The sequence below is a fragment of the Ammospiza caudacuta genome, chromosome 1 (genome assembly GCF_027887145.1).
Source record: "Ammospiza caudacuta isolate bAmmCau1 chromosome 1, bAmmCau1.pri, whole genome shotgun sequence".
In the NCBI taxonomy this organism is placed as follows: domain Eukaryota; kingdom Metazoa; phylum Chordata; class Aves; order Passeriformes; family Passerellidae; genus Ammospiza; species Ammospiza caudacuta.
Window position 1 is genome coordinate 120,622,272 of NC_080593.1, and position 13,149 is coordinate 120,635,420.

General features: G+C 39.8%; 1 protein-coding gene across 1 annotated transcript in view; it reads right to left on the reverse strand.

Moving 5' to 3' along the window:
* Positions 1-13,149, reverse strand: part of CPA6 (carboxypeptidase A6) — an 81,344-nt gene that overhangs the window by 25,428 nt on the left and 42,767 nt on the right. Inside the window, exons 3-6 of the mRNA XM_058812591.1 lie at positions 6,886-7,010; positions 3,398-3,512; positions 2,363-2,464; positions 1,438-1,542 (exon numbers count right to left, since the gene is read on the reverse strand). Of these exons, the coding sequence (XP_058668574.1) occupies positions 1,438-1,542; positions 2,363-2,464; positions 3,398-3,512; positions 6,886-7,010 (447 nt within the window). The remainder of the gene's footprint in view (positions 1-1,437; positions 1,543-2,362; positions 2,465-3,397; positions 3,513-6,885; positions 7,011-13,149) is intronic.

Sequence of the window (13,149 nt, forward strand, 5' to 3'; positions counted from 1 at the left end):
GCTGGGGATGGAGATTCAGATGGCAGCAAATACGGAAGGGTATTGATGTATTAGAAACCACAGAAGTGCCTAAAACTGGTTGTGTAGGAATTAGGGCTTCTTCCCTGCAGAGGGCATTCGGATCAGCAGCCCAACTGGAGCACATCTACACCAATACACACAGGATGGGCAACAAACAGGAGCTGGAAGCCATTGCACAGCAGAAAAAACAATGATAGTTGCCATCATGGAAGCATGGTAGATGAATTCTTGACAGATTGAGACCAACTGTTCAGAAAGGCCAAGTGCCAGATCCTGCACTTGAGTCACAGAGACCCCAGCTGGGGGAAGAGTGGTTGGAAAGATGCCAATTGGGAAAAGAGCTGGGGGTGCTGTTTGACAGCAGCTGAACATGAGCCAGTGTGTGCCCAGGTGGCAAGAAGGCCAATGACACCTGGCCTTTGTCACCAATAGTGTGACCAGCAGGACCAGGGCAGTGATTGTGCCCCTGTACTCAGTGGTGAAGCCATACCTTGAATCCTGTGTTCAGTTTGGGCCCCTCACTACAAAAAAGGCTTTGAGGTTCTGGAGTGAGTCCAGAGAAGGGAACTGAAGCTGGTGAAGGTCTGGAGAACAAATGTGATCAGGAGCAGCTGAGGGATCTAAGGGTCTTTAGAGAAAAAGAGGCTCAGGAGGGTCCTTATTGCTTTCTACGACTGCCTGAGAGGAGGCTGTAGCCAGGTGGGAGCCAGCCTCTCATCTCAAGTATCAAGTGATAGGACAAGAGAAAATGGCCTTAAGTTGAGCCAGGGGAGGCTTGGATACTGGGAAAAATTTCTTCACTAGCAGCATTGTCAAATACTGGAACAGGCTGTCCAGTGAAATGCTTGTCACCATCCCTGGAGGTATTTAAAAGAGGTGTAGATGTGGCACTTGGGGTGACAGCTCAGAGGAGGACTTGGCAGTGTTAGGTTAGCAATTGGACTTGATGATCTTTAAGGTCTTTTCAAACCTAAACAATTCTGTGACTCTAATTTGTGATTCTGTGACTTTAGCCTTCTATTCCTATGGAACTACACAAAAGAGAAATATCTCTTTTAAACTAAGTCCTTAAAACAAAGATACTGCTGAACTGGTCTGAAGCAGTACACACTGGCACTGATTTACCTGGGCAATTACCAAAATTACTGAAAACTTTCACACTTTAGGTCTTGGAATAAAATCCTACTTCACATCTCTGCCAGTATGTGTCTGGCATATTTTTGTCCTGTGCATAGCTGTGTCTGGCTGTCACTAACAGCTTTGTTTATTAGGCACTTAAGTATTCCACAAATAATTTTTAAAAAGAGAGGTATAATAGCTAATTATTTTCCATATTATTGTGTTAGATCTGCTACAGCAAAATGCAAAGTTTACTTAACAGAAAGAACTGTATGACTGTAAATTTTAAACACTTACTTCCTTCACAAACCACTGGCAAAAGGCTGGGCCAATCCACTCTCTTGCATGAATCCCACAGTCTATCCAGACAGCTTTCTTGTAGGGCCGTGATCTTTTACCTAACTTGAAGTGTGAATATTCACAAAACACCAAGAGTGAAACACTTGAGTGAAAACACAACAATGAGAAAATAATAGAATATGAGAGAGGCTAAACCATTTTGAATTTCCTCATATAAGGGAACACAAATTTACTGTTTTAAAAGGTATGGCCAAGATAATGTAAGGCAAGTATGACATGATAATGAGGCTGACTTATGGAAAAAAACTGTAGCAGAAGTGAGATCTGTATGTTCCTCTTTATGAGGAATGATTATCACATGGAGTATGATGAGGAACAATGACCCTACATGAATTGCATGATAGTGAATCAAATTTTCAGAACTCTTCAACAGGAGACGAAAAGAAAATACATTGAGAGTAAGATTTTTTGCATCTTGCTGACGCACTCTAATTTTTGGTCCCCATAATGTGAGTTGAGAGCACACAGCTCTGAAATTTTGTCAGTAGGTAAAGAAGCAGCGTTTGTGGCTGAGAAGGGCTCCACAGTCCTCTGGGATCCCTCCCCAGCATAACTGCTCTCCTAGCTGTCCATAAACAAAAAGCTTTCCAATCCCCTTAAATCCAAATCCTGGTAATTGAATTTGTTCTGTTATCTTTCTCCATGCATATCCAATCCAGGTAAATAGGATTTGGCTATTAATTTTCCAGGTTTTTTCCCATTTTTTATTAAAGATGACATTCAGAGAGATACTTAGATTTTAGCAACTCATCCTTAGGAAACACTGTTAAGCTGTGTCTCTGGTGTATATGTTGTAACAAAAATAAAAGTGTCTGTCCCTGATTCCAGATTTTAGTCTCATTAATGACTGTTTAATCTTTACCTTGAGTACATACAGTGGTCTCCCTTCATAGGATTTTCCAACAGAGAACATGTGAACAAGATCTGAATAAGTCCTATTCAGATAAAGCATCCAGTCCTCGATCTGCAAACAGAAAAATAAAATCATTGCTTCAATCTTTGCATTTCATGGGAAGAAACTGCAATACATTTATTTGGGTCAGCTTTCTGTCCTCTCTCTATTTTTTTATTTTCCTGTAGATTTTATTTTTGTCTTGTTTGTTTTTGTTTTAACACTTTAACCAATTTGGCACTCATAGGTCTGTAGCCAGAGGCTGGATGCAGCCTTCACATAGGATTTTTTTTCCATTTCATTGTTGGGTATTACTGGAATACATAAACTCTCCATTGAAAATATGGGGATGTGGCTAATCCACCATTGCCACTAAATATTAATGGCATGAAAAAGGAAGATCCATGTTTCTTCCTGCCAAAACACAAAGGCAAACAGATTTCCATGCAGGACTCAGTGCTACCTGCAGTATTTGTTTAGTGGGTACCAGATCTTGTCATGCAGTGCTCTCCATGGTCAGCCTAGTGACTTTGTTTAGGTGCAGACTGAAACTGTGTGGGTGAGCACACTAAAATCAACAGAAATTATTTACCCAGCCATCATCCAGGATAGTATTCCTCAGAAATGAGTTTGTATCTGAGTGTTTTTACATACTTGTCGCTCCTGTGCAAATACTTAAGCATTTACTTGTATTGCTTAATTAAGTGACTTAGTGTGATCAATAACTCATTGAAATCTCTTATTCAATCAGAGTAAAAGACCTACTTTTAAAGCAAAACTCAGATACTCTGAAAGACAGTTACATGTAAAGATAAGCCTTGAATACAAAAATACAAATATTAAATAGATTTTTTTTTCCAAGGAAGTGCCTATTTTTGAAGAAGAAACACATGGAACACTCCTGAAGATGGACAGGTAACCAGAACTTGTAGAGAGAATGAAACCTCAGCCTTACTAAACACAACATTGTAGTAGGTAAGAGGCACAATATGAATTGTAATTCACCTCTTCCAGGGAGTGGTACACTTCATAGTTATACCCAGGGAGGGACCTTCGACTCCTACGGGACCTCCCAGCAGTTTGGTTTTCTATTGCTTGCTGTAGGTCTGATATGAGAATCCTAAAAAAAGATAGTAGTATTATTGAAAAACTAGAAGAACACACAAGCTAAATCAGAACAACAATCACGTTTAGAAGAAATACAGCAGAAGTTAAACCATCCTGACTTTACTTCATCTGTTACATTTTGACAATAGAGTGCTTCAGGCTCACTTGAATAAAAGCTGCCAAATAAATACTCCAGCTGCTTTGAAATGTAACAGTGCCTTCAAAAACACAATAAGCTTGTTAAATGACTGAACCTGAATGATATAAACAATGTAGCCAATGTGAAGAAGCACCCACTTTCATTTGTTTATGGGGCAACATTTACTGTCTTCTTTTATAATCCAATTATACGATGTGATCATGGATCTTCAAAAACTGATTTCAAACCATTTCAAAAATCTTTGTAAGCTTAGGAAAACATGGACACACTTTCTCTTGGGAGTGTCATGGAACATTACATATATCTACAAATTGTAGAGGCAAAAAAAAATTACAAACTTGGTACCGTTATCGTTCTGTCTGAAACAAGAAAAAACAGCAAGCAAAAAATCTGAAGTGGGCTTTGTTGTTTACATTATTTACTCTGCTGTAGTTGTTTGCCAGTTTTGTTAAAATAACGCAGGAAAAATATGAAAAATGCTAAGTGAAATTTAACATAAAAAGTGAGAGTTTCTTCACATTAGGACTAAAATGCAGGAAGAGTTGTGTAAGCTGAAACTTTTCTGTTTTATGGCAAAAATAAAAAAACACAAATACAAAATTATAATATAGAAAACATCTAAAAATAATTATAATGAAGCAGCTGAAGCATGCATCCATCCCACCAGAGAGTAGCAGAAGCTGGGAATACTGTCACAGATATCTGTAACAACATTACTGTAAAACTGAGTTATCCTTGTATGGCCTCTTCTCCTAAAGCATGGCAATGTGTAATCACCATGCCACTAATTCACCATTCCCATAAAAAGACAGCCACATTCAACCTTTTACATTTTTATAGGCATTAGCTTCTGTGATTGGAAAAAGATGGAAAGAAATGGCATTTACTCTGCTCCTAACTCAGCTGTGCAGCAGATGCCTCAAAGGTAATAGGTCTATCTGCATAGAGAATCAAAGTAAAGGTTATTCCCATCTTCCAATGTATGAGTGAAGTAGTTGTATAATTAGGAATTTGATTGTTCTACATCAACAATATTCATTAAGCAAACTAAAGGATTATAGTCTTGACTAGCAAGGTGCTGTGTATGCTATAAGACCAGTACTGTAAAGTTGATTAAAGGAGTGATTTTATTCAAGCCATTAGGGCATCTAATAGTTAAAAAAAATGCTGGACTGCCTCTCAGAATTCTGATTAGTGTAAGCACCTACCAGAGTCAAGCTCATTCTGTTAACTTATGCATCTGTACTCTAAATGAGGTTTAATAATTTTTCTTTACTTTTAAATGACTGTGTACTGTGTGTGCTTATAACACAAAGGCTTTTAAGTCCCTCAGGTCTGAGTGCAATGTAAGGGGCTTCTTTACCAAAACAACTAACAACTGAGGCAACTTGGTGCAGAGAGTTTATCTGATGCCTGGCTTGTTTTCATGGCCATCTTGTCAGGAAGCCAAACCCTAAGAGAGATAAGCCTGTTTTACAGGCAAGGCCTGGTCATTATTAGGGATGTTGAAATGCTTCCTGATTTTGTAAATGTGTCATAATTCAGGTAAGCATCACTGCATCAAGCTGAAATTTTACCTGGAGTTTGGCTCAGACTTTTCCAGTTCCAAAAGGGATGTAGAAATTTGACTCCATTGTGTGTGTGTGGAGAAAAAATAATTTTTAGAAAAACTGAAAATCAGCTATGTGAAAAGGAGCTGTACAAAATCTTGGCTGTGGAGCTGCACTTCAGCTCAGGGCTGTGGTCCCCACCCAAGCTGTGCTGTGGGCATGGCTGGGCTTGGGCAGCCTGCTCCTGCTGCTCCCTGACCGTGGCTGTTATTGCTCTCGTGGTGAATCCTCCTGGCTTTTGTGGAGTTACAGATCTCAGGAGGCTTGTCAGGACAAGCACATGCTTTGCAGGGTTTTGTTCCTAATGGCTGGGACCATCCAAAACAGGCAGCGAGGAGAATAAGAGGGAGAGCAAAGGACAAGTCTGGACCGGGTAAAATGTGGCTCAGCTTCCTTCCAAGTGCACGTAACTTGTGCGCCAAAAGTCAGAGAGATTTTCTCTGTGGAAGATTAATCCAGTGTTTGCAGCATGTTTTTTGAGGTAAACTGCAGAGACCTTTTGCTCTGGCAGATCTTGTGCTTGCACATTGCTTTGCAACCCAAGCAGAGGTCTTCAAGTACAGAGAGTGTTTATAACACATATAAAATGTCCTTCTGTCATTTCATTGAAGGTGATTACTGTGAGCAGGAACAGCAGCAGACATGAATACAACTGCTGGGTCACAGTAATTAGGGAACATTTTTTTATAAGCACAGGAGAACAATTAGAAAAAGCCCCATCTCAGTTTTAAACATAAACAAAACCAAAGCAGTGCTGAACCCACATGAAAGTCACTCTGAACTGCAGCTATGGAGCTTGTGTACTTAATTTCCTTATGTTTGTTTCTGTATTTTTAGAACAACTAGTTAAGAAGAGAGCATTGTTATAATAAAAATGGGATTGTGATGAGTACTATACATACGTATACATAAATACATCTACATTATGATTTACACCATCCTTTTATCACTGAGAAAGAAGTATAGATAACCTAATGTAGGTGTTAATTCTCAAATGTTTGACAACTCATGAGCTTATTATTCAGATGCTTAGGCATGCCATTGAGAAGGCTTTAAAACAAGATCATTACTCTTGTCCAGTACATCATATGGATAAATATGAAAGGATAAATATACTCCAAAATTACCTTGAATTGTTTTAAGGAGCATTATAAATAATATGTGAAACTAAATGTACTGCATTTGTTCTGTATGACTTGCATTGGTCACTAGGAATGGAGAATAATAAAAGTAGTTCTTGTATAATTGATGCAGAAGTTTCGCCTCTGCATTTGCAGCTCACTTGTAAATAAACCTTGCTTGTGCTAAATAAAGAAAGAGGCAGAGCAGGCTGCAGAATTAGTAATTACCAACCCTCTCTTAACAGATGTGATTTCACGTATATTGGAAACACTTCAGCTTGACTCCAGAGGAGGACATTTAATTAAAGCTGCTGCCTGTGGGAGATTTGCTGCTCTGTCATTAAAGCGGTTGTTTTCTGGGCAATGCCGTGCCGTCTGCCAGCCTAATGGCTGTGATGTGGAAGGTATTTTCGAGCACTCTTGGCTGTGGTAGGTGCAGACCTGCCCCAAGGCCAGCTCTCAGGAGTGAGGCAGGGAAGCGGAGCATGGGCTTACGTGTATGGGATGTTTGCCTGCTGGAGGAAGGGCAGCAGGCTCCGCGTGGCGTTCTGCGGGACTCGCACGTCAGCGACGGCGCCTTCGACGATGTGGAAGGGGCTGCTGGGCTGCCACAAGTCCACCTGTAGTGCAGGAACCAACCTGTAATTCACATGCATTCAGTGTAGGTGGGGAAGCCCAGGAGAGGCCGTGCTTGAAGGTAGGGCCAACCCTCTAGGCATGGTAGAGACAGCAGAGCTGCATCGGCTGGTCCAGACCGACACCTGTGCTAACGGAGCAGATTTTGAGGGTGATTGTGTCCAGCTTACCACAACTCTCCTGGGAGATTTGCCAGTGGGAACAGAAAACAGTCTTCAGAATATGCCTCCTCAAACAGATCAAAATTAAGGCTACTTCCACCTTCATGCACCTCCTCAGACTACTATACATTCCCAACTCCTGTGCAGTCCATGAGTCTTTTATTTTGCAAGGCATTTTCTGTGTTCACTAAAGCAACAAAAGATGCTAAAGAGATATAAAAAGCATAGCACATACCAGTGTTGTTTGCAAAATATACTCCAGCTTTATTCTTGATAATAAGCTGATCAGAGGTCAACAGCAGGCCATCAAGACAATGAATACACAATAATTTAATACTAAATGTCAAAATAACAAGACTAAGATAATCAGATTATTACAATCTTGTAAAAAATGATAGCTACTGAACCACTATTGTTATTGCACTGTCTGTATCTGCACATATGTAAGGGATTTTTCTTGTCCATTTTACTTCCTTTTGTTGCCAAATCTGAAATACACTTGAAAATTTTAGGGCATGAATTTTCAAAAAAACAAGAAAATTTGCAAATCCCTTTTTCAAAGGGATTTGAAACCCAGTGTTCTGCACCCTGTAATAAGATGCTGTACTAGCACATACTCCTTAACAGAGGTGAGCACAGTTCCTCCTCAGCCAGGGTGAGGACAGTGGGAAGAACACAAGTCAACAAAACTCTTTCCAGAGCTTCTGGATATTCATAGAAGATTAAAAATGTGAGTTTCAGCAACATTCTCTGTATCAACATGACAGAGAGGCATGCCAAGATCCACAGGCCTCAAAAATACATTTGTGAGCTGAATACAAGGAAGGAAACTGATACTGACTCCATGTCCACACATTTCTTAAAGAGAATCTAAAAAGGATTAATACTTGATAAATATATTTTGGTCTTTTGTCTTGTCTTTTCTGTTTTGTTGCAATCAGCTGTGCCAGGCTGCACTAATGAACCTGTTGATACAACTCATGAGTGTCCACTGATTTCCAGGTATCTCAAAAGATTTTTATAGTTTATACTTTAAAATCTTCTCACTTTTTTTATGCCATAGAAGATATTTGAAAATATCAAATGTATTTACCTGGTCTTGCTATGGACCTCATTTGCAAGAGGAGTACAGTCTTGCAACAGGGAGATTTCAGGGGGACAGGTTTAGTTCTCACCATGGCCCTGAGTAAGAGTATCCTAGGAGGGCATCTGATGCTGAATCTGGTGCTACCTCCTCAAGCAATGGTGACCTCAGCTCAGTCAATCCAATTAAATGCCTGCTTCTTTGGAAGGAGCTGATCTGAAACACAGGGCCAGCCTCTTCTTGTTCTTGCCAAAACCACTCTTTGTTTCATGCTCCCACAATATGGTCTCTGGATCCAAGTCACACTGGTGGCTGGGTGCAGCATCTTTTGAAGTCTAACACAGGACTGGCAAAGTTCACGAGGCTTGTGAAGCTGACAGCAGCTATGACAGATGGTCAGTAGAAGCCAAAGTCATGAGTTAAATGGTGCTAAATGCTGCTTACAAATAAAGATCATCTCACTGCACTAACACCCTATGTTTGTTAGTTTATCTGGCTTTCATATTTTGATAAATTATAGGCACCCAGTGAAATTCCCCCCTATTTCAACATGGGTAATTTCACTCATGGTTAATATGTGTGTTTGACTTTTACAAAGAGCATGCCATATGTGTATTTGACTTTTAAGATTTATTCCTAAAAAATATACATCAGAAAGGGTAATTTTGTTGCTCCTAGAGTAACAGTCTATCAATCAGCTCAGCTTGAGCCATCTTCATAAAAATGAAAACAAATTGTTACATACAAGCTAAGAACAACTGAAGTGTCTCCTGGCCAACTGCAATTTCTAAGCACATGAAACTGAAATAGAAAAAAAACCCCAACAAATCACAACTGATATACACCTGAAATATGTCTTTGTTCTTGACAGTTACTCAGGATTTATTATGGTGAAACTCTCCATCATCACGGAGGTGATAAACCAACCAATATTGACACTGATAGTTATAACATCACCAGACTTTTTAAGATCTGAGGTATTCTAATGGTCCCTCACATTACTGCCTGTAAGTGAATATCAAAAGCAGAAGCGATCTTCTTTTAACTAATGAAATCTGTGGCATATTGCCACTATCCTCCTTCGGTGAAAATGCAATATTTCACTCCTGGCATTGTCCTGGAAGTGAGACAAAAAAAATCCCATATTTAGAGTGCAAGTCATTCTGCTTCAACTCAGTTCCCTGTTTGGGTAATTTGGCTCCTTTGACTCCCACTTCTCATCCTTTCCAATGTAAACAAAGCAGCCAGTGATTCTCTGGGAGATGTTACCTGTGCTGTCCAGAATACCACTCCAGTCACTGGCTGGATTTTGCCTTACAAAGCATTTAACACGGAACATGTCTCTCCAGCAGACATTTTATATATATTGCAGCTGTCAGCTTGTCCTTGGTGTGACAAGCACATAAAAACTGACAAACAGAAGATGGATTTCAGAGCAGACATATTTGGACTGAGCAAGTGCAACTATCTTCTACTCACTGTGATCTTCAGGGTACTTCATCATTGCATCTCCCATGGATACTGAGGGTCTTATTGAAGTCATCACTCTTATTTCAACATCATTTCTCTCACAAATATGCCTTGGATTTCCATGCTGGGCTCTGCTGGTTAGTGAGTGGCAGTGAAATAAATTGCTGTCCCATCCTCTGCCCTCTTTGTGATGGGGTATTGTCACCCCCACACACTACACATGAGCCTTTATACAGTATTATAGAGTACCAGTCAGTGCCAAAAGATTTCTATTTGCTGTATGGCTGGTAGGATTTGCTAGGTGGAATGAAGATTCTCCAGCTGCACAAAAAACTGATGCAGAAATCCTACAAAACTCCCTGAGTGTACAGCCAAATACCGGACCCTCAAAATTCACCTGGTATCTTGAGGCTAGAGGAAAAGCAATATGCTTTAGAGCATGTCTGCAAACCTAAATATTCTCATTTCCTTTACAGAACACTCTTATTTGCACATCTTTTCTTGTCTTTCAAGCAGCAGGTTGCCTTTAAAAGGTGTTGGGATGTTTAAAGCCTCTGGATAATATGCAGAGCCCAGGCAAAATTTTTCAGCAAGTTCAGAGTTGGGACCAGGAGACCAATTACTCAGCACCTGCCACTCAAGTGTGACCGGGAGTACACATGAGTGTTCTCAGGGACAGTGGTGGCTCCCCAGATGCACAGGGAATGCTCTTTCCCAGAATCTCACCGGAAGCATAGGCATCCTGTTGCTTTCTATGAGGAAAAAAATTTTATGCAAGAGCACACAGGCAGGTCTCTTTTTCCAAAGCATTTAAACACATTATTGCTTTATTTAACAAAGACTGTGCTAGAGATTATTAATTTTAACTACATAAAAAGTAGTTGTCTGTTCTTTTCTCAACCTCACTTGTCCCATTAAAGTCCCTGTGGTTCAATATTTTCTTAAGAAAGCCAGGTTTCTTTGTAGGCAGTTTCTCTTTAAACTGAGGTGTTAAAAACAGCTCAAATAAATCTATCAGCTCTTACCTGGACACCCTCCAAGGTATAGCAACCCTGAACTCATTACTCATGTCTCTAGGTTTTGGTCAGTACAGTGAGGAAAAGTCAGCACAAAGCAAAAAAGGACAAATATTTTAAATAGATTTGGGTGCTTAACTAATAGGATTCAGAATTTCTTCCAAAGTTAAAATTATGCAAATAATTTTCCAAGAATACAAACACTTTCACAAATGGTGTACTGAAAACTCTTTTGCTCTGCCAAGACAGAAAGCAGAACAGGAAGATTTTTATTCACTAGTTCAGTTTTCCTCCAGCTCATTCCATGCCCATGGAAAGGAAGCCTGGGAAGAAAAGAGTCTCACTGTTCTTCCCCACAAACACTCTCATGGCTGCATAAATCCTACAGTCTTTTTTTTTTTTTTATACAAGTCACTGAAATAAATCCCCAGCTTTTTTAACCCATGGGGTTTAGGCTGGTCTTTGAAATTAAAGCCATTTTCTTGGGCAGTAGCCTCCAGTTGTCACTCACTACCTTTTCATAAGCAGATGTTTAATTTCTTCTTCCATTTAGCCTGAAAGGAAGATGCTTAGTGCTCTCATCAGGTCTGCAATTATGTATCAATCAAACAGATGATTGATGTTTGTCATGAAAATAACTACAATAACTTTGCCATAACTTACATTTAGTATCTGGAGAAAATAGTTTCTGATTTATCTGTGCTATTACCCATGAGACAGTAATTTTGTTATATGTTTTATTACCTAGCAATTCCAGTTTTTATTCCTACTGAGTTGTGTCCAGCAATACATCTGCTAAAGATGGCCTTGTCCTTGACATCACCATGAATGGATTTCTTTCAGAAATGCTGTCAACTGTAAAGTTCAGAGTATAATTATTATTATGGTGCTGTCAGTTGAAATGGCTTGGCATTTCTGAGTCTCTTGCAAAAAGGAACATGCAGTCAATAATGAAAACAGGGGTGCTGTTTGCTCATGGGCTCTTTCAGGAAATGTGGGTTTCCCATTTATATCCATGTACTCATGTATAGGTGCATAAATACCCTAAGCAGTCATGAAAGCCGTTAGATATGTTTTCAATTATAAATCCTATTGTAGAAGGCAGAGAGTAGAAGTAGAAACTGCTTTAGTCTTACTGGTATCATCAGAGGTCTGACCACCTGAGTTTTTATCCCATAATACATGGGAAACACAGCCACTTACATGTATGCACACAAACACCCCTCACACACACATGTACAGTGTGCAACAGAATTTTAGACTTCTGTTGGTACATCTGAAAAGAAAGAAGCATGCAGGAATGACTCCTGTTCACTCTGACACTGCTGCATAATTCCAGCAGTGCTGTGGTTCACCTGGGAAGTGCAGAGCTGCTCCTCTCAAATGTCTTCACCCTTGCAAATGTTTTCAGGACCAGGACTGATTTCATTCTCACTTTCTCCTGCCAATTAAGGAACTTAATTGACAGTTCTGATTGCCAATCAGCTTCAGCTGTCCTTTATGTGCTGCAAAATGGTCCAGTGGCAATCCAGTGTGGAATTCCCTGGGCTTTCTAAAAGGAGTTACAAGGCAGTCCCAGTGCACAGTAATTTAGGTTTCTGATTGAGTGCACTAGACATTTTACTGGCTCTAACTTTTCAGTATTTATTTGCTTTTCAGTGAGGCTGGTAAGAGTAATTGTGCCAATAAATCGGGAATGATTCATGGGATTGCAGCAACCATAACAGTGGCAGGAGCAGAACAAGAACAATGCACAGATTGAAGTTTAGAGTTTTGCAAATCTTTGTGGAACTATAATGAAGTAATGGTCTTCTCACTCTATTTACACTGGTATAATTTTACACAGGGCTATACATTGAAAAGAACCTGTAGGCTATTCCTCAAGAGAGTCACTGAGATAAAACTCATACCCAATTATATAGTAACTGAGTATCTGTTCTTACAAGTACAGATGCCACAGGGCTAAGTATATTTGAAAGATGTGAAAAAGTCTTTAACAGACTCATTAAAAAAATGACCAAACCCTTCTTTTGTTTATTGTTAAGCTATTTATAGCTTAGTTCACATTGCAGTTATTGCTGCACTGCCTGGGAAATGGAACAGTAAGCCCTGGATTTGATTCTGCTTCCACTGGGAGTGTGCTGATGCCTTTGTTGAGCTCAGGCTCAGGCTTCCCCAGAGGAAGCAGATTCCTTCCATCTCAGAAAGCCCATGCTTTCTGTGTCTTGTGAGAACAAGGCTTTCACTACCTGGGCTATTCTTCTCTATCTTGTATTTTCACACTAAATTTTTTCTGCAATGACATTTTCCTTCTGAGCCTGGCAAGTGGTTTCCAAACATGTATTTTGATATATCAATGAACACCTTCTGTTGTCAGCTGATGTTCCTTGTG